This window comes from Mercenaria mercenaria, chromosome 10 (genome assembly GCF_021730395.1).
Source record: "Mercenaria mercenaria strain notata chromosome 10, MADL_Memer_1, whole genome shotgun sequence".
NCBI classification, from domain to species: Eukaryota; Metazoa; Mollusca; class Bivalvia; order Venerida; family Veneridae; genus Mercenaria; species Mercenaria mercenaria.
In genome coordinates this window covers 34,424,153-34,446,521 of record NC_069370.1, presented here as the reverse complement: position 1 = coordinate 34,446,521, position 22,369 = coordinate 34,424,153, and the positions used below count along the sequence as shown (strand labels likewise).

The window sequence follows — 22,369 nt, the reverse complement described above, 5'->3', positions numbered from 1 at the left end:
TGGTTCCTTTCTTAAACTGGCCAGATTCCTTTATGTGTTCCAGAGTTATGGCCCCTGAAAGGGCCAAAATTAGCTATTTTGACCTTGTCTGCACAATAGCAGCGTCATTTATGATTTGAATTTAATTAAACTTGCAGAAACCTTGTGTCACCATAAGATCTCAGTTCCTTTCTTGAACCGACCAGATCCCATTATGTGTTCCAGAGTTATGGCCCCTACAAGGGCCAAAATTAGCTTTTTTGACCTTGTCTGCACAATAGCAGCTTCATTTATGATTTGATTTTAATCAAACTTGCACACAACTTGTGTCACCATAAGATCTCGGTTCCTTTCTGGAACTGACCAGATCCCGCAACAGGTTCCAGAGTTATGGCCCCTGAAAGGGCCAAAATTAGCTTTTTTGACCTTGTCTGCACAATAGCAGCTTCATTTATGATTTGATTTTAACCAAACTTGCACACAACTTGTATCGAACCAAGATGTTTGTTCGTTTCTTGAAATGATAGATTCCTTTATAGGTTCCCGAGTTATGGCCCCTGATAGGGACAGGATTAGCTATTTTGACCTTGTCTGCACAATAGCAGCTTCATTTTTGATTTGAATTTAATCAAACTTGAACAGAACTTGTGTCTTCATAAGGTCTTGGTTCCTTTCTTGAACAAGCCAGATCCCCTAATGGGTTCCAGAGTTACGGCCCCTGAAAGGGCCAAAATTAGCTATTTTGACCTTTTCGGCTTAATAGCAGCTTCATTCAATATTTGATTTTAACCAAACTTGCACACAACTTGTATCACCATAAGATCTTGATTCCTTTTTATACGCCCGAAGGGACATATTATATTATCGCCTTGGTGTCTGTCAGTCTGTATGTCTGTTGGTTAGCAATTTCCCTTCTGCTCTGTAACTGTTGAACCCCTTGAAGGATTTCAAAGAAACCTGACACAAATGTTCACCTCATCGAAACAATGTGCAGAGTGCATTTGGATGGCTCACTTCAAGGTCAAAGTCACACTTAGGGGTCAAAGGTCATATGACTTCTTTTATGTGTATATTATTCTGCATTTGCGTCGATTGCAGTGCTCTGTTTATATTTGGCAGATCCTTCTTTTGTTGACCTACAGTAATTTTTTTCAGTTACTTCCCTTTATTTAGTTATATAATAGCTTATTAAGTAATTTTATTGTTATTGGTCATAGGTAAAAAACCGAGACCACTTTTCTGTGGTACAACATGGATGGTACCTCCAATTTTTAGGTGTATTTTGACATATCTGTACCTTGTAAGAATTTTTCATTTCTTTTTGGTTTAATTTTGCCCTTTGTTGTTCCTGTCCTTTGGACTTAGATATTTTTTCTGAGGACTTAGATTTACTTTTAATTTCTTCCCTTTGTTGTTCCTGTCCTTTGGGCTTCATCAGTCAGAATTTTGCTCGATGTAATCCTTTGGGCATAAAACTACTGGCCTGATTTGAAAATAATTTTATTTGAAGTAACTTTAAGAAAATTTCAACTATATTTTCTCATAATTCTTTTGATTGATCTGGATTATGATTCTTTGATCTTCTTGTCCTTAAGTGCATTGATAACAGGTGAGCGGTATAGGGCCATTTTGGCCCTCTTGTTATCTAGACACATCTATCACCATGGTAGCATACAAAAGAAAAACTTCATTACAAAGCAGTAATACTCATCAGCTAAATACAGCAAAACAATGTGCACTTGAGCAATAACTGTTGGTGCATCTGGGCTTGTTTGAGCTTTTCATTAGATCCCCGGCAGTTTTCCTTATATTTCTATGTTACCCTGGATCATTAGCATTTTGTTCACATTAAAGTGTAGCATATTTATGAAAAATGTTGTTTTTAATATGGCATGATTTTTCCCATGTTTTAGTCATAATTGCATGGTTTTTCACTCCTGACCAGCTCTGCGTCAATTCTTAAAAAAACTGAGAGAAAAAAACACTATTTGTATTTCCCACTTACAGGTTGATTCTGACAGTGAGGAGCCACTGATATTCCATCAACATCTGAAATCTCTCGAGGAAGATAAGGACCTTGATACTAGTCAGGGTAGTGACACACTTACTGACAATGCTATGTTTAGTGAAAATAAAGGTAAGTGAGGAGTAACAGCAATTTTAAGAAATTTCTCTTCTGTTACAATTTCAGTGTGAACATAAACTTTTCAGTACCAAATTTTATTCTTAGATATATGTGTATTTATAAACTCAAATTGATGATGTTTTATGTCTTACAAAAGGATAAAAGTTTCTCTAAAAGTTTTCATAGATGGAAATAGGAGTTGTATTTTGCTTTGGTTTATTGTTTGAAGCACCATGTAACAGTGTTCTTTTTTTTACCAGGTAAAGGCACTAGTGAAAGTCCAGTAACTTTTTTCGACAATGACATTGCATATGAGTTTCAACGTAGTGGAATTAACATTACTCCTCCCCGAGCTGTTTCTTCCTGGGCAGATATTCCTGTACCTGCAGAGAAAGATAAAAACAAACAAGAGAAAGATGACACCTCATGGAGCAACATTCCAATCAAAAAATCAGTTTCGTGGAATGATATGTCTAGACCAGATAATGATATGCCAAAAATGGATAATGACATTACAGACAATAGATATGCTACTGAAATGCAAGGACAGTTGAGTTTGAATAGTTTAGATGATAAGTTGATCAAAAAGAAACTTAATAGAGAAGCAAGTAGGAATAAGGAGAAAGATATTGCAACAAATTTATTATCCCCAAGAGCACCAATTTTATCCACACAGCAGCTAGACAACATTGATCTTGGTGGGTATTATAGATTAATGAAATTTTGTCTACTTTTATTGTTTATTGCATAGGATTATACTCTTCAGTTCTGTACCTTTAGTTATAATTTCAATTTTGTGAAATACCGTCTACTGTTAGGCCACAGAGTTCAGTTATCTGATGTATTGAGATTACATATATATTTTGAACAGTCAGTTGTACAATGTTTGAAATTTTGCAGTATTTTATGAGAAACTTCTTTTATTCTGCATGATAAATGATAGTCTTAAAGGAGAAGCGATGGACCTTTTACATGTATATAGGTATTAAATGATGTTAAACAAGCAGATGTACAGTAAGCTAATGATAACTGAACAACACTGATGATTCTTTTTACTGTTGTTAGCTCACCTGTCACATAGTGACAGGGTGAGCTTTTGTGATCGCCCTTTGTCTGTCGTCCGTCCGTTCACAATTTCAAGTGAATATGATAGAGACCACATTTTGCAAGCAATTTTGATCAAACTTATACAAAACTTGAATTGGCATGATATCTCAATTCTTTTCAAAAACTGGCCAGATCCCATCATGGGTTCTAGAGTTATTGCCCCTTAAAGGGCCAGAATTTGTTTGCGTGCATGCGTCAACAATTTCTTGTCTGCACGATAGTGGTTTCATTTATGATTTTTTTTTTTTAACTAAACTTGCATACAACTTGTATCACCATAAGATCTTGGTTCCTTTCTTGAACTGGCCAGATCCCATTATGGGTTCCAAAGTTATGGTCCCTGAAAGGGCCAAAATTAGCTATTTTGACCTTGTCTGCGCAATAGCAGCTTTATTTGTGATTTTATTTTAACCAAACTTTCACACAACTTGTATCACCATAAGATCTTGGTTTCTTTCTTGAACTGGCCAGATCCCTATATGGGTTTTAGAGTTATGGCCCCTGAAATGGCCAAAATTAGCTATTTTGACCTTGTCTGCACAATAGCAGCTTTATTTATGATTTGATTTTACCAAACTTGCACACAACTTGTATCACCATAAGATCTCGGTTCCTTTCTTGAACTGGCCAGATCCTGTCATGGGTTCCAGATTTATGGCCCCTGAAAGGGCCAAAATTAGCTATTTTGATCTTGTCTGCACAAAAGCAGCTTTATTTATGATTTGATTTTTACCAAACTTGCACACAACTTGTATCACTATAAGATCTTGGTTCCTTTCTTGAACTGGCCAGATTCCATAATGGGTTCCAGAATTATGGCCCCTGAAAGGGCCAGAATTAGCAATTTTGACCTTGTCTTCACAATAGCAGTTTCATTTATGATTTGAATTTAATCAAACTTGCACAAAACTTGTGTCACCATAAGATCTTGGTTCCTTTCTTGAACCGGCCAGACCCCTTAATGGGTTCCAGAGTTATGGCTCCTGAAAGGGCCAAAAATAGCTTTTTTGACTTTGTCTGCACAAATAGCAGCTTCATTTATGATTTGATTTTAACCAGACTTGCACACAATTTGTATCACCATAAGATCTTGATTCCTTTTTATACGCTCGAAGGGACGTATTATGTTATCGCCTCGGTGTTCATCTGTCTGTCTGTTGGCTAGCAATTTCCCTTCTGCTCTGTAACTCTTGAACCCCTTGAAGGATTTCAAAGAAACCTGACACAGATGTTCATCTCATCGGAACGACTTGCAGAGCGCATGGATGGATGGTTCACTTCAAGGTCAAGGTCACACTTAGGGGTCATACGTCATATGACTTTGTTTTGTGTGTATATTGCTCTGTATTTGAGTTGCATTGCAGTGCTCTTGTTTTTATTTGGCAGATCCTTCTTTTGTTCACTTACAATAATTTTTTTTAAATTACTTCCCTTTTATGTTACTATAAATAGCTTGTTTAGTAACTTTTTTATTATTGGCCGTAGGGAAAAATGGAGACCACTTTTCTGTGGTACAACATGGATGGTTACCTCCAATGTTTAGGTGTATTGTGACATATCTGTACCTTGTAGGATTTTTTTTTTTCTTTTTGGTTAAAAAAATTCTTGTATGAAACTACTGGCCTGATTTGAAAATAGTTTTATTTGAATTAACTTTAAGAAAATTTCAACTATATTTTCTCATAATTCTTTTGATTGATCTTGATTATGATTTTTTGACCTTCTTGTCCTTAAGTGCAATGATAACAGGTGAGCGATATAGGGCCATTATGGCCCTCTTGTTTTTGTGAATGACACTAATGTTTACTGGTGTAACATTACAGATAGTTTGTTAGAGAGTTTGAACACAGACAATCAGACAGCTCCACCAGCACCACACCAGGCTTGGTCAGATCATTCCAGACCTGATTCTGGTCGTGGATCAGGAGAGGGCAGACAAACAGCTGCAGGTACAACTTTGTTTGACATAATGCACAGTAGTAAATTTAATAACATTTTGTAGAGCAGAAAATAGTCTGCAAATGTTTGGACTTTCGTTCCATAAAGACCAAGGTTTATCAACGTGTTAAGTCTGAAACATAGACATGGACTTGGATGGTATTGTCTCTTTTTGTTCTGTTATTGTTCAGTAAGCTGAGATTTTAATGGAACTTACATGAATGTGCAGTGTGCAGCTATGGACAACCCAGCAGAATTTCATTAGTATATATTTGTAATAATGTCACGGCAGTTTAAATGTTTGCAATTCATTTATAAGTGGAAGGCCAAGCTTCTGACTTAAAACTTTGACAAATATGGGAAGGGGCCTGCATTTGTCAATGTGCAAAGTCTGAAATTTAGACTAAAGAACAGCAAAAATTTAATTTGATAGTAAAATTGTCCTGTTAAAATTTTGCTTGTAGCTACAGAATGCACATTCTTACAATGTTACATTATAATCTATGCCGATTTCATGATGGCATTTAGCAGTTTAAAATCTTTATGTCCATATTTCAGACTTCAAATGTTGATGAATATGGACCAGTTTCTTTGAAAATGAACCTCTCGACAAAGCAGCCTCTTTACAACAAATTAATTTCATTTTCCCAGTTATGTTACTTCATAGTGTTTTCACTTTACGTTAAAAAAATTATCTTGTTACAAGTCTTTAAGTTTACTGTGACCATCAATATAATGGGGATAAACATTTCAAATGATTTTTAGAAGGGTCTTAGTTTTTGTCCACTTTTCAACCTGAATCTTCCTTCATGTTAGTTTTATTTATAAATACTTCAGAAAGCAGCTCAGGTATGACATTGATACAGAAGCTGGCTCAAATGTCGATGACCCAGTACGGTGAAGATCTGTCAGACATAGATCCTACCACGGGGGCTACCAGGAAACACGAGGTGCACAACAGGGCTCCCAGGGATAACAGGGAGGTAGAAGAGGATGTTGATGAGGAATCGGAGGTCATGTCAGCAGGTCAGAGGTCAAATAATGAAGTAAAAGATTTGTGGGATGAGAAATGGGCAGAGAAACGTCAGCCAGTTAGGCAGGAAGGTAACTGTTGATTTAATAACTGAAAAAGTAACAAAAAGTAAAAAAAATATGTTTAGTTCTCTTTTATTTATGTTGAGGTAGTTGTAATTTTATTTAAAGTACTTTGATTGTACAGTGAACACCACTTACTTGAGCATCAGTGACTGGAACACACTGGCTCACTTGAGCAGTTTACTTTGTCATGGTCATTTTCCTTACACTTTCACCTCGACTGGGTCAAGCATCAGTAACTGGATAGCTCGAGCGTGACACATGGCCCATATAAGTTAGTTTATTCTTGGTTTTTACTGGCATAAGGGGAGCGGTGGTCTAGTGGATAAGGTGTCGGCCGCTCAACCCAGGGGACTTGGGTTCGAGCCCCACTGGGGTCACGACAATGACTCCTCATATGAGACCAGTAATGGTTTTTCCAGGACGCTGACTCGAGAGTGGTTACAATAAGCTTGAAGCTTTCATCACAATCGAGCTAAAACAAATTAGTATTATTTTACTGGCAAACTTGGAATTGGAGTCAAAATTGTTTGTACCATTGTCAATCAGTAAATCAAATAATGCAGAATTTTCTCACATCTTAAAATATTGTGTTATTTTCTCCAGTAATGTCAGTGCTTGTCTGCCAATATATGAAGAGCTGAAAATGTTATTGTTTATTGATGAAAAGTTAAAGAAAATGTTGGATTAAAAAACTACTAAAAAATTATACCTTCAAGAAAAATCTTGATTTGCATAAAAATATCCAAGTTAGAATGTCTTAAGACTATAATAAATACTTTGAAATTAAAGTTGTAGAGACAATAATATATGTTGATAAAAGATTTTTAAAAAAGCTGTTTAACCAAAATTTGTATGCATTAAGTTTAGCAAATCATAATTACTCGTTAACAGCCATTTTGTAAAACCAAGATGATAATTATGGTATAATGTTTATAACCTGTGATTTGAAAATGTCACGGTTGTGCTTTTATCACATGTCACAAAGAACATTTTAACTTAAATTTCAAATGTTAGTTGGCCTACATATATGTTTTAGTTGGCTCAAAACTCTGGATCACTCAAAAAATTCATTATCATTTTACCGTGTTTTGCTCCAGTTTTGAAACTTTGTTTGGGTACATTTGATCTTTATCATTAAACACAAACAGACAGAGCAAAAAGACATCTTTTAAACAAAAATTTTCCAGTCCCGAAGAAGCAGACAGCATCATGTGGTACCAACACCAGTGATATGCAACCTGTTCGCATCATTACACCCCGTGTGCCACCTAGAACACAACCACCTGTTGCAGTGACACAAAAACAGGAAGGGTTTGGTAGGTTAAAGATTTGTGGCAACATCTTGATAACTTTAACTGTCAAAACATAGAAAATAGAACTTAACTTACTACATCATCTTTCAGAGTAGTTGGTAACTCGTCAAAGTTACTGGGTGACCTCAAAGAACTGTGTTTTTAACTTACCACTTTGTCTTTAAAACTACTGTGAACAGTCTTTAATTTTCAAAAAGCTGTGAACAGTATTTATTAAAATACCGCTGTCTCTCAAAACACTATGAACAGTATATATCTTGTCACTTGGACACTGAAAGGACTGTGAACAGTATTTAGCTTACCCACTTTATCTCTCAGAGGATTATAAACAGTATTTACCTACCACTTTGACTCAAAATGCTGTGAACAGTATGTATAGTACTACTTTTTCACCTACAGTTTCCATTCAGTTGAAAAAAAAAAACAGGTATACGTCGTCAACATAAGTAAGCTTGCCTATTTTGTCTGAAGTTTAATGTCCAATAATATTTTGGTTTATATGCCTCTTGTTTGGACTTCAAAATGATGTTAAGCATTTTCAGGGGGCATGTGTCATATAACAGTGTTGACTTCATTCTTGTTTGTACTTTTACATGTCTGTGTTTTTTTACAAGTCAATGGGACAGTGTGTCAACCAGACATACATGTTAATTATTGCCATATGGGTCTCAAATTTCAAAATTCTAGTTTCTAGCTAATTCTACTCTCTTTTTTTTTTTTATAATTTGTATCATTTATAATTTTTTTTTTTCTTTTGTTATTATCAGCAGAGGGGTTGAAAGGTGACAAGGAGTCAACAGTATTCATAGATCTGAGAAACTTTGAGCAGATACGTCAGGAGCAGCAACACAGCATTGAGAGAGTTCAAAAAGTTCTTGGCATTCAACCAGAGCGCAGGTTATCTTTTACTGTACTGCTTTTAATTATTTTAAGTAATTCTCTGACCATTATTTAAAAGTACCAATATAAATAAAATAGCATCTTCAAAGTAAGAAATACTGATATCGACTGCAGCATATTAAAAAAACAAATTCGATTTTTAAGTATTTTTCCTCTGTATTTCAAACTGCTGCAGAAATAAAACCTTTTCTCGTATACAGTGTTTCTGTGCTTAGCACATTTTACTTAGAACTCAGAAAGTCAATTTATTATTTAGCTTGTCTGTTTGAAGAATAAGGAGGGCTAAATTAAATGTTCTTGCCCTGGAATCAGTGTCGCAGTTGCATTCAGGTTAAAGTTTTGTATGGCAAGCTTTTCAATATCACCATATCCTATGTTGGTAGGAAGTCTGATAGTTTGGGGTAAAGTATCCTAAAGGTCGCGGTCTCTTTGGTCAAATGTTGTAGTAGTGCTGGTTAAAGTTTTATGATAAGCTTCTTAGTTTAAATATATATTCTGAAATACTGCCCCATTAATAATCAAACTTCACTTTAGGACTGATGTTAGTAAGAGGCAGACATATTTTGGTTTCGGGTCAGATACCTCAAAGGTGAGGGTCCTTGGGATCAAAAATTGTGATGGGTTTGGTTGACATTTTAAAGCAAGCTTCACAATTTCATCATGCTTTCTTAACTACTGTCTCTATAATCATCAAACCTCACATAAGGATTGATCTTAGGTCAGGCATTTTTATGCCCCCCAAAGGTGGGCATATTAAAATCGCACTGTCAGTGCGTCCGTCCTTACAAATTTTTGTCCGGGCTGTAACTCTGCCATCCATAAAGGGATTTTGAAATAACTTGGCATAAATTTTCATCATAATGAGACAACGTGTCATGCGCAAGATCAAGACCCCTAGCTCCAAGGTCAAGGTCACACTTAGAAGTCAAAAGACTGCCAAATTTATGCAAATTAATTTTTAGCTTTAACAATGTTTTATACAAATGTTTTCTCTAATATATAAAACATACAAAATGGCCGTTGCGCAAATCAGTCAGTCCAGGTGGAGTAATTAAAACATCCTATTTTATGTTGGCTAATTGTCTAAATAAAAGAAGTGGGTCCCTGTCTAAAGCATTCCGGTCCAGTCAGAAGTGTTTAAGACATTGTAGTCGGCTTGCCGCAAACATCAACGGATGTAATTACGGACCAATTACCATGGTGACAGTCAGAATGTTTGACATGTTTATTGATTATCTAAGGGTGTGATCAACAATTTCCTACTTGGCAGGTGGTCGTGTATTGAAATCTCAGACCAAATTTTATACTTTTTCTCCATTTTTACTGGACCGTTTTTTTTTTCATTTTTTCACTTGACGAATTGGTCTGAGAAGTTAGAAAAAACAGTCCAAAACCGAAAAAACCAGCAAATTTTCAAAGCCCTACATAGATGTTCCCCATATTGAGATGACATGTCATGCGCAAGATCCAGACTCCTAGCTCTAAGGTCAAGGTCACACTTAGTAGTTAAAGATTAACATGGTCTGTTTCTTGTCCGGTCAATAATTCGGCCATTTATCAAGGGATTTTAAAATTACTTGGCACAAAATTTCCCTATAATGAGTTGATGCGCCATGCGCAAGACCCAGACCCCTAGCTCCAAGGCCAAGATTACCTTTGGAGAACCTTTTCTTTTATACAACCCACTTCCCACCCATTTTACCCCCTAACCCACCTATTCCCCTCAACCACCAACCCCTCCAAAAAAATAAATATATTTTCTGTTACTAACACATTTTCTGGTATTGTTTCTTCATACACTCTCTGCCTCTAACTCCACCAACCTTCTGCAACACCCCCTCCCTCCCCCCCCCCCCCCCCCCCCCCCCCCCCCCAAAAAAAATCCCTACATTTACTTAAACTATAACTCTTATGGTTTCCAGTATCCCTCATAGCCCCCTCATCTCCCCAATTGAAAAAAAAGTGTTTCTTATTATTCCTCACACTAACTTAAATCTCATATTGTTTCTCAGACTCCCTCATAGGCTGGCTGCCCCCCCCCCCCCCCCCCCCCCATGCCAAATACTTTACATGCCTTTACACGAGTTCTGTGTCAACATCAGTTGTTATGTTAACCTTTAGCCTGCTAGTGGCAAGTTATTCTGCCTTTGCGACCAGTGCAGACCAAGATCAGCCTGCACATCCGTGCAGTCTGATCATGGTCTGCACTGTTCGCTATTCAGTCAGTAAATTTTCAGTGAAAACCCCTTTGAATAATAAGTGGTACTGTCCAAATTGAAAGACGGACCAGTCCATTATAGAAATATAGCAGGGTAAGGGTTAAGTGCAGTCCATCCTTACAATTTTGGTTAGGATAGAGTGTGAAATAAATCTTGTCACTTGAATGCAATATTGTTATCACTATTCCAGCTGTTAATTGAAAGATTGTTTTCAATCCATAAAGTAGTTTGGTATTAACCCTTACCATGCTAAATTTTTACAATGGACTGGTCCATCTTCCAATATGGGCAGTACCATTTATCATTTGAAGAGGTGTTTACTAAAAATTTACTGACTGAATAGCAAACAGTGCAGACCATGATCAGACTGCACAAATGTGCTGGCGCAAAAGGCAGAATCACTTTCCGCCAGCAGGCTAAGGGTTAAAGGTTCTTGATATGTTGACTGAATGTTGGCACTTTAAGGAAAGTTGACAAAAATGTAACAGACCTAATTTTTTTGCCGAATCTTCAGGATTGCTGACTCAAGTGATTCTGACGAGGATGTTGAGGAGTGGAAGGAGCAGCGACAAAAATTTAAACAACAGACAGTGTCTAGCGCTAAATCTACTAGGAAAACCTATACTTCAGGGGATAAACCACCTGTGTAAGAGATTTTATTGTATCTCTGTTGTTTTTACTTTTAGATTAAAAAAAAATTATGTTAAATCTGAAATTCTTTGATTTGAATTGGGGAAAAAAATCTGTAGTTCAAGTAAAGGAGTTAAATTGAACCTCTACAATTTCTTAATGTTTTCACCAATGCAGGTTTTTAAAGGGGAGATATAAAAGAAGTTCTGAAGGTTTTTTATTAAAGCAGGTCGTTAAAAGGGAGATTATTACAGAAACTTGAATGCAGAAATATAGAGATTTTTTCATGTGACCATAATTGAGAAGGAAGAGGAGGAATTAATTTTATTATTATTAAATCAAAATCGTTCTGTTACAGCAGTTATTTAGTAATATTAGTTGTCATGAAAAAAATACTGGACAAGTTGTTAAAAGAAACTCTGAATCATTAAGAAGCCTTGACGGTATCAGTTTCAGAAAAATTATGATAAAGAAATCGCTGTTATTTCTATTGTAACAATTTTTAGCTGTAGTGCATTTTTTTGTGTAAGTTTGTCAAGTTAGGTGCTTGGAAATAATTCAAGCAAGTCATCAGTATTTGAAATAATGTCTGTCTTATACCTGTAATAATTATTTAAAGATGAAAAACAAATTTTGCTTTATTTATCAGAAGCAGTCATAACTACATCTGCTCAAAGGATATAGTACATGGCTGAGTGGTCAGAATATGGCAAGGAGAGGCTTCTGGGGTCTTCCTCCTACGTTAAAGCTAAAAATATGCAATATATGACATGTAACTTAAAACAAAAAAATCTCTACTTTGATTATATCTCATTTATATTTATACCAGACATAGACAGCCGCCTCGTGTAATTAACATGGCAGATATACCATCACGTATGAGACAGAGTGCAGGGGACTCTTCCGCTTCTGAAACTGCACCAGTTGACATAGAAGAACAGAAACGCAGGCTTCTAGAAGAAAGAGAAAAAGAAAGACAGCTTGAAATTGTGAAGTAAGTTACTGTGATCTTTTCCAATTAAAGAAATCAGTGTTTGTTTGAATGACAATGTTATAAGTGATTTTTATCAGAATTGCCAAACGTATCATACTATATTTGTATGCAGAATTTAAATCACTGAATAAAATGTCTATACCAGTGATTTAGCAGTGTGTCTTTATTAATATCAGTAATTTATGTTACTTTAAGGTAGTTGTAGACATTTCCTACACCTAAACTCATGGATTTTCATCATTTTTCCAGATATTAACCTAGAATGAAAAACATGGTTTAGCATACAGATATGTAAAGCATGCCAAAATATTAATGTAACTGATGAAACTAGCAATGTTACTGTTTTTCTTAAGGTTAAATATAATGACAAAAATGTTCTCACATGAAATAATATTCCAACAATATCAGCTACAAAGATTTTCTTTAGTCATGTTCAAATATCTCAAAAGTAAGCAGCCCAGCCTGTTATTGTTATTAAACCATATGATAGAAAGTAGGCAAGTTCATATTTAAGAGAAGTTTTGTTAAAATCTACATAGTAGGATTTTTCTGTATGCGAAAATGTCAACAAAAACAAGACTCTTATAATCATGGAAACTTGAGGTTGATTTTCCACATTGTGAATTACATATTTTGATCAAAATGTGCAGAAAGACCTTTTAGATAGAACAGGTTGAACATCATTTCTTACCAGTCAGCAGTGACTTTGTCCAAAAATTGAAGAAAAAAACAGAAATTGATCACATTTGAGTTTAAATGATACATTCTATTGTAAAAAGAGATAATGGACACCTATTCAAAATTATGTACTTCAGAAAACTACGTGAACAAAGGGAGAGTGAAAGACAGGCAAAATTACGTCTACAGAAACGATTGGATGCTCTACGACCCAGTGCCTCGGTCAGTGGCAGACAAGATCCTGCAGAAAACACACCGACTGTATTTGAACTAGTAAGCATAATCTTATCAGTTTTGTATGTTTCTTTAACAGTTTGTATTTTAGTATAATTAAATGTATTGAATTGTTTTTGCCCCCAAAATCCCTCCCTCTCCTGAAGAAATGGGAGTTATTTTATTTTGTTTATTGTTGGTCTTGCTGTCTATTTTCAGTCAGGATGAAGAAATTTTGTTTTGAATCAATGACTAAAAAATGATTGAGCCTTCAACGGTTTATCTTCATGGAAGGATTGCCTGTGCTCTCTAGATCATTTTTGGGTGGTGAGGTCATGATCACTGACCTCAAGGCTCGATACAGGATGATTCCTTGTGGTCAGTAGATGACCAATATTGCTTTGTAGGTCATAAGGTCTTATCATGCTGGACACAATTGATTCTGCCTTTGCGACCAGTGTAGATTATGATCAACCTGCACATCCGTGCAGTCTGATCATGATCTGCAACTGTTCGTTATTCAGCCAGTATCTTTTTGGTATGCACCCCTTATAACAGTTAATGGTACTGTCCAAATTGGAAGATGGACAAGTTCATTATAGAAATTTAGCAGGGTAAGGGTTAAGTCAAAGGTCAAGGTCACAGCATACTGTATACTCAAAATTACAGACCCATTTACCTCTGACAGGCCACCATGGGTGTGGGGCACATCATTGCCTCTCTGCACAAATTTGTTGTAACCGTATATAGATAACAAATTGGATATATTAGTTTCACTCTAAGGGAATGAGAAGGGCTTTACAATTATTACAGAACCTCATAACTGTTAATATTTTCTGTGAAATACAAATGGATTATTTTCTATTGGTAGGATGCTTCGTATGAACCAGCACCAAGAAGCCTGCCCCCTGTGCTATCTCCAGACACTGTCACTGTACTGCTCACAATACATCTGTCTTCCAACGGAGAGATTGTTCTTCATAGGGGTAGTGGGAATAAAAGTGTCGATACAGGTTTGTATTCAGTAACCCATAGTGTTTAGAGCCAGTGTTGTTGTGGTAAAAATCTGCTTCCAAGTTCAATGGTTCTAGGTTCAATATGTGTATTTTTGAGCCAGTAGTTTTGCTTGAGGGAGATTTACATAAAGCTTTCATCACAGTCAAGCTTAAATAAATAAGATGTTCAAGAGAATCAAATGATTGAAATGGAGAATTTGTATTTTATTATTCAGATACTACTTACTCAGAGTGGATTGAGGGAGATTCACTTAAAAGTTTATCTTTTATTTCACAGGATATGGTCTATCGGCAAGTTACACAGCGTTATTGACCTGGCTTCTTGCGTTGGTTCCCAACAGCTTTAGTTATCTACAGGAAGGTGTAGCGGGACCTCAGACACCCTGGATACTGCCATTTTATGTGATAGGCCTGCAGCAGGTGCTTCTAGATGGTCAGCTGTGTCTGATTGTGGCTGTCACTCCAGTGGAACAGTTTGATGCAAAATATGTACATGGAAAATCCAAGAAAAATAAGGTATACATTTATATAATTATTTCCTATCAAAATATTTTAAATATGGTGCCTGTGTGGCCAAATGACACATTGAATAACTTACCTTACACCACTGTTAGTTCAAACCCATAGTTTGTTATAGAATTCTTTCATGTGAGGAAACCATCCAGTTGGCATGCAAAAGGTCAGTTGTTCGACCACCTTGTGTCGGATATAAAGGTGTAAGTGCCATCAGGTGTCTTTCTCTACCAAGAAAGGTTTGAAAGTGGCATTATAGCCTAAACTTGGGTTGTTACGATATTGAACTATAAAAATCAAACAGAAAAAATGCAGCTTAAGAAATATATTGTGAAATGTCTGTTACTATTGAGGGTCTTATTTCCTTATGCTTTTTATATGCCCGAAGGGGGCGTATTATGTTATGTGGTGTCCATCTGTTCGTCTGTCTGTTAGCAATTTCTTGTCTGCTCTGTAACTCTTGAACCCCTTGAAGGATTTCGAAGAAACTTGACACAAATGTTCACCACATCGAGACAACATGCAGAGCGCATGTTTTGGATGGCTTGCTTCAAGGTCATGGTCACACTTAGGGAAACCACAATTATGAAACCATTTTAGAGTGTAGTATGTCCTCTAATGAGAAGAAATTGATTGTCTGTCTGGTCAAAAATGTACAAAATAAAACACATCTGAATCTCTCATAACAAAATAGAGCAAAGTCATTCCAGCTGTTGTGATAACCAAATAAGATCTTGTTTATTGAAAGAGAAGCTTTATTCACACTTTACTTAATAAGCGTCTATACATTCGATGTGATGATCTTGGTAATATATGGTTTCCACTCTACTTAATAAGCGTCTATGCATTTGATGTGATGATCGTGGTAATATAAGGTTTCCACTCTACTTAATAAGCGTCTATGCATTCGATTGATGATCATGGTAATACATGGTTTCAAGAAAAAACTGCCTGTTACGATTCATTCGTTTATTCTTTCTTTGATATTGTTAAAATTTTCTCAAATAGAGTGGTCTTGGCTATTGAAGTTGAAAGCAGTTTAATCAATATTTCTGAGTATTACAAGGATTTTTTTAGATTTTGGGAATGGTACCTGTTAGATGAAATTGGAAAAAAATGCAAAGTAAATTATTTAAGACATCCTCAAAAAGTGAAAAGAACAGCAGTTTTATGCTAGGATGTGAAACACTGCACTATAATAAGTTATGATTTTTTGCAGAAGTCGGAGAGTAAGAACACAACAGTATTTCAGCAACATTTACAGAAGTATTTCTCCACCAACACCTTACACAGTGTATGTCCATGGTTACAGAACATGGTGTCCATGGAACTGGGACCACCAGGTGCAGATGAATCTGATGATCAGAAATACAGTATGTACTTTTTGTACTTATTAATTTAAAAGACTTCAGTAGTTAAAAAGTTACAAGGAATGCTGATGTGCTTTGGTAAATGGAGAATTCCTGTAATATAGGATTGAGTTATTTTGTATAAATCCAAGTTTAACATATTTCTGTACTAGTTTTTATGCCCCCGAAGGGAGGCATATAGTTTTTGAACCGTCTGTCGGTCTGTCAGTCTGTCCGCAATTTTCGTGTCCGGTCCATATCTTTGTCATCGATGGATGGATTTTCAAATAACTTGGCATGAATGTGTACCACAGTAAGACGACGTGTCGCGCGCAAGACCCAGGTCCGTAGCTCAAAGGTCAAGGTCACACTTAGACATTAAAGGATAGTGCATTAATGGGCGTGTCCGGTCCATATCTTTGTCATCGATGGATGGATTTTCAAATAACTTGGCATGAATGTGTACCACAGTAAGACGACGTGTCGCGCGCAAGACCCAGGTCCGTAGCTCAAAGTCAAGGTCACACTTAGACATTAAAGGATAGTGCATTGATGGGCGTGTCCGGTCCATATCTTTGTCATCGATGGATAGATTTTCAAATAACTTGGCGTGAATGTGTACCACAGTAAGACGACATGTCGCGCGCAAGACCCAGGTCCGTTGCTCAAAGGTCAAGGTCACACTTAGACATTAAAGGATAGTGCATTGATGGGCGTGTCCGGTCCATATCTTTGTCAACCATGGATGGATTTTCAAATAACTTGGCATGAATGTGTACCACAGTAAGACGACGTGTCGCGCGCAAAACCCAGGACTGTAGCTCAAAGGTCAAGGTCACACTTGGAGGTTAAAGGTCATTTTTCATGATAGTGCATTGATGGGCGTGTCTGGTCCATATCTTTGTCATTCATGCATGGATTTTAAAATAACTACACATGAATGTGTGACACAGTAAGACGACGTGTCGCGCGCAAGACCCAGCTCCGTAGGTCAAAGGTCCTAAACTCTAACATCGGCCATAACTACTCATTCAAAGTGCCATCGGGGGCATATGTCATCCTATGGAGACAGCTCTTGTTCACTTTTTAATGATTGTGTTCTCTGCACTGAAAATTTCAAATCCAACTTTTTGTCAGATTTTGAATCAAAACTATGATCATCCTATAGAAAATGAGCTTAATGAAAAAAATAAGTGCTTACCCCTATGCTTTGTTCAGAAATATAAAGAAAGTTAAGGCTTTTTTTTTTTAATATTACTGCTATCTGATTTGAATTGATGCAGGGCAGAAATACAGGTACAAATATGAAAATGATAAACAAGAGAGATTCATTGAAATGAATGTCGGCTAACAGTCAGATTGCTTGAACTAGTAGATACATATATATATATTTGATTAAGGTTTTGGACCCCTAATAGTAATGTTTAAAACATGGCATTTGGTTGGTATATTCTTAAAGTTGATCATGTTTCGCACTCTGTTGCAAATTTTAAACAACTTTTACCGTGCCGTTATTTTGTAAATTTTGTATAATTTATGGTATCTCCTCAAGCTCAAGTAGAGACAAATTTTAATTTGATGGCCACTATCTAAAACGTTTGCAGAGAATTCATTACAGCATTAATTTTGATAAAAAAAACATCAAACTATTGTTAAACAATTATAAAACACAAAATAAAACTGTAAATATAATTTTTTCTAGGGTGCCTCAAGTAAACAGATTTAATGAGACAAAATTCTAACTACAACGTTGAAAAATTATGGTCAGATCCTGTGGGTCTTTTTTGAATTTTGCTCACTTCATTCAAAAATAACCTTGGGGCAGAAGTAAAACCTGCCTGAATTTCTTCCACAATATGTAATCTAAAGAATGAAGGCAAAATAGAGAACTTTTACCGCATGTAACTCAGTATTTTTAAAGATGTCTAACTCTACCCCTCCTGATTCAGAGGTAAATTCACTTTGAACAGCAAGAAATCGCTTATAAAATGAAAATTTTCCACTTTTGTACAATACATCCAAAATAAGTCTTGAAAGAAGTACAAACTTACTAGAAAAAAAGGAAAATATGGAAAAAAAAGTTTGGTCTCAGTGGGGCTTGAACCTACGCCCCTCTGAAAATTGCAGTCAATTTAGGTTTATTGTAGGAATTGAATACTCTTCATAAAGAAGGTACTCTATTATGGGTCCAATACCTTAAGGCCAAAAATTTGAAAGGTTACATTATTTAGCATGTACTTAATTTTAATGTATTATGTTAATATTCAAAAATATTTTTGGTTTATAGGTTATATGTATAAGCCTCCATTACCTAACATAACAACGAAGCCACTGTCCACATTTATACACGTGAACCCTGACCCACAGGCTGCAGTCAAGGTCTTTAACTCTTCTGTCGGATTCTTCTGGCAGACTGTCGACAGCGACGAGGCCAGGCTCGATCAGGATCTTCATGACGAAGGAATCAGTTTTGATACACAGAACACTTTATCTCTCATATATAAGAAAATTTATCAAGAACCTTCAGCTATGATGGGAATTTTAAATAGAGTGTTACAGTTAGGATTAGACTTAGCCGGTATAAGACTTGTTTATCCGTCGCCGGAGCAAATGAATATTCAACAGACTGATAACGCATCTGTGTTGTCTGAATTGGAGTTGTTAAATAATGTTGGTGCAGTTTTGTCGCTGTGTATACGTGGCACAGCGGCTCGGTCTCTCTGGCTGGATGCTGTTGGTCCCTCGGACCCAGCTCTAGCTCGGCGCACAGACCCTAATTCATTGTGCGCGCTATATGGGGGTGAATCTAGAGACGAGTGTTTGTTGTTCTGTCCTAGAACCCCAGCTCGTGTTCAAACTGAACTTGCACGCTGGTTTGGCGGCAGAGTCCCACCGGGGAATGTAATTGATGTGGGAACACCTTACACCAAGAAAGACTCTCTTAGAAGTGGAAGCCCCAAAGGCAGGCGGGGCAAAAAAGTGTCATTCACAGATAGTAAAGAGACAAGTGGCAAAAGTAAAGATTCAATAGAGGAAGTACATAGACCCCTAGCTACTCTCACAGCCACTACAAAAAGTGAAATTATATTAGTGATATCTCCTTTAGTGCCACCACAATGCTTTGGAATTATTTTAGCATCATGTCAGAGAAGAGGGTACCAGGTGACTGGGGTTCGAAGGACCAGGCTGTCTAACAAAAGGGCAGCAGCTATGGGTAGGAAAATATTAATTATCAGTTGAATTTCAGACAGTTGCTTTTTGTTCCTTTAATAGAGTTAATAAAAGTTCTTTATTCAGAAATTTATCTTCAATCAACAGAGCATAGAATTGTCTGAAAGTTTGATTTCTTTTTTTCTTCTGGTTATAGATTAACCATTTTAAAATTTCACCAAGAAAAAATGGCCTTGGTGAATTGCTGATAGAATTCTTTTTGTAAACATACTGTGAAATCATTATTATTCGTGGGGGATTAATTTCGTGGATTTCGTGGTTCAGCTCAACCACGAAATTAAGTCCCAACAAATAAATTATGCCCACTTGTACTAAAAGACACCACAGCCGTCCGATCTGATCCGTAGTTGTGTGCATGCGGCAGTACTGACCTGCAGCTTTCTGCAGTGTAGTCTATGGAGGCTCCATCAATGATCAACATAGGTATGCGCCGGAACAAAACCAACTATTTCATTGAGACATTTACCCGAGGATTGTTTACGACATGCTTGGCAAAGTAAAAGTAGATACTAAAAATAGAAGTTTGACGTAGTGTCACGTGCCAACCGCACTATGCTGCGGCTGTTATTTGATTTTTTCGGCCCCGCTCTGCTGTTTATATTTACTGACATGTAGTAAACTACTACTACTTTTGGACGATTAAATATTATAAACTAATTGCTAGATTTGCGCCCGATGCATTATTACCTTATTACCCAATTCACATTACAGTTTTCTCTGCAGAAAATAACACATGCAAAAGTTCAACAGCTTGTAATTTTAGATGCAGACGCGCATTCAACAACAGGCGTGTACAGAACTTATTTTTCATGATTCTAAACCATTAATATTTTATCAGTCATGTGCAAAAAACACATTTTTAGCACCATAAAATCGGTAAATCTATAATAGTTTTTTTTTAATTTGCAAAACAAAAACTAGTTCTTGTTTGAAACCCGACCAAATAATCAATGTGATGAATATTATATTTGTTTTGATTATGAATGCTAATTGTGCAAGACTATATCCCAAGTGCTACGGTTTTGACACTTTTTAATTGGCACCGACTTTTCTTATTGAATATTTCACAGTTTCATTAAGTTTTGCAAATTAGGGGTCATATAATTATAGATAACGCAGTCGTTAATTGGCACATGATCACTCGTTAATCTCCCGCGGCGTAGATAGCAAAGTCGCTAACCATGGTAGCGCTGTTTGACACGTGTAGGTTTCCATGTTAGAACAAAACAATATACTTGATCTATTCCTGTGGAAGTTATGACTTTTTTTTTTCAAAAATTGAAAATCCACGAATTTACGTCCCCACGAAACAGCCGTTTTGGCCAAAACCACGAAATCGAAATTAAATGATTTCACAGTATAACACAACACTGTTACGCCTAACTTTTTTATTTATCTTTTCCTAGACAAGGATATCTTGATTAGTTTTTAATTTTTCTTTAAAAGAAAAGACTTAAAATATTCAATTTTGATTTTTTGTGTGAATTGATGGTTATCACACTTTCAGAATGTCTTAGCATAAAAGCAACATTTTCATGCAAAGTTGTGTGAAATTACTTAATCTTTTTCAAAATTGTGATTTACAATAGGAAAAATACAGTTTTGAAATAAAATTAAAGTTATTAAAGTTATTTTTTAAAGTCAGAAAGATTCTACTAATCACCTTTGGGAACATTATGAATAATATATACTAGTTTAACCAGATTTTGCAAAATTAAGCCACAGTTCTTGAAAAACCTTGTTACAGATTGGATGAAACAGTCCATAGATCGCAGAGAGAATTACATTGATTTAACATAAAGAAATCTTTGAAACATTATATAGTTTACTTTTACAGGAATCACAGGAGAAGGTCTGAAAGCATTCTGTCCTGGATCTGCCTCAGAGTCATTTGATGCCAGCCTTGCAGACCATGTTGACCCCCAGGGTCATGGTCAGTGGCGTGAATGTACCTTCCCATCAACCATCCTTCAATTATTAAAGGAAAATGCTAGTCACAGTGCGGCCAGTCTTGTAGAAGATTGTATGGTGCAACTTACACTGCAGGGCATTATGGGTAATTTGTATACTTCCATTATGCGAAAATGTGAAATAACTACATGACGTTATGGATAGTTTATACAATTCTGTCATGTGAAAATGTAAAATAATTACAGGGCATTTTGGGTAGTTTATATACTTCCATTATTAGTCTGGCTACCGACTAGATAATCTTCTCTTTTTTTTTTAGAAAAAATAATTCTTTTATATATTCTGACTTCATCAGTCTTGGCTCTGATTACCTATGTTTTGAGAATAAAAGGGACATAATGATACAAAATTTGTATAGTTATCTCCTGTGAACAAAACATAGGGTCTGAACACAGACTATTCCATTATGTGAAAATGTGAAATAAGGCATTATGGATAATTTATACACTTCCATTATGCGAAAATATAAATAACTGCAGGGCCTCTGTGGCAAAGTTGTTAAGGCCACTGACTTCGAATCACTTACCCCTCATTGATGTGGGCTCAAGCCTCACTAGGGGCGTTGAATTCTTCATGTGAGAAAGCTATCCAGTAGGCTTACAGAAGGTCGGTAGTTCCACCCAGGTGCTGGCCCGTAATGAAATGATGCTCGGAGGGGAACATGGGGTCTTCCTCCACCATTAAAGTTGGAAAGTCGCCATATGACCTATAATTGTGTGATGCAACGTTAAACCCAACAAAAAGTAAAAACAAAATTTGGTGGTTCTACCCAGGTGCGGCCTATGCCATGAACAATGCTTATTGGGGTACCTTGGGTCTTTTCCACCATCAAAAGCTTGAAATGTCACCATATGTCCTACATTGTGTCAATCCAACTCTTAATCCAATGAAAACAAACAATTGTGTTTTCAGGTACCTTGCAGAAACGTGAAGGGTACCCTCTAGAATCTGTACATATGTTCCATGCAGCTAGATATTCTGATGGTTTGCTATCAACACTTGGTGGAGATTTCAGCAAGGTATTGTTTGGAAATTTTAAGTCCTATTTCTGCAGATTTTTATGAACATGCAAGATTAGACCAGTCTCTTGTGATC

At 36.3% G+C, this 22,369-nt stretch overlaps 1 protein-coding gene across 3 annotated transcripts in view; it reads left to right on the top strand.

Annotated features, from left to right (window-relative positions):
- LOC123559418 (dynein axonemal assembly factor 8-like) overlaps positions 1 to 22,369 on the top strand; it is a 48,664-nt gene that overhangs the window by 14,843 nt on the left and 11,452 nt on the right. For 2 of the 3 annotated variants that reach the window (XM_053552714.1, XM_053552716.1), the window contains exons 3-17: positions 1,987 to 2,116; positions 2,365 to 2,802; positions 5,035 to 5,160; positions 5,987 to 6,253; positions 7,435 to 7,563; positions 8,328 to 8,457; positions 11,194 to 11,325; positions 12,139 to 12,303; positions 13,119 to 13,254; positions 14,066 to 14,207; positions 14,488 to 14,726; positions 15,943 to 16,096; positions 18,360 to 19,286; positions 21,141 to 21,359; positions 22,187 to 22,293. In XM_053552714.1, the coding sequence (XP_053408689.1) occupies positions 1,987 to 2,116; positions 2,365 to 2,802; positions 5,035 to 5,160; positions 5,987 to 6,253; positions 7,435 to 7,563; positions 8,328 to 8,457; positions 11,194 to 11,325; positions 12,139 to 12,303; positions 13,119 to 13,254; positions 14,066 to 14,207; positions 14,488 to 14,726; positions 15,943 to 16,096; positions 18,360 to 19,286; positions 21,141 to 21,359; positions 22,187 to 22,293 (3,441 nt within the window). The remainder of the gene's footprint in view (positions 1 to 1,986; positions 2,117 to 2,364; positions 2,803 to 5,034; positions 5,161 to 5,986; positions 6,254 to 7,434; positions 7,564 to 8,327; positions 8,458 to 11,193; positions 11,326 to 12,138; positions 12,304 to 13,118; positions 13,255 to 14,065; positions 14,208 to 14,487; positions 14,727 to 15,942; positions 16,097 to 18,359; positions 19,287 to 21,140; positions 21,360 to 22,186; positions 22,294 to 22,369) is intronic. The other variant, XM_053552715.1, reaches the window with a different exon arrangement.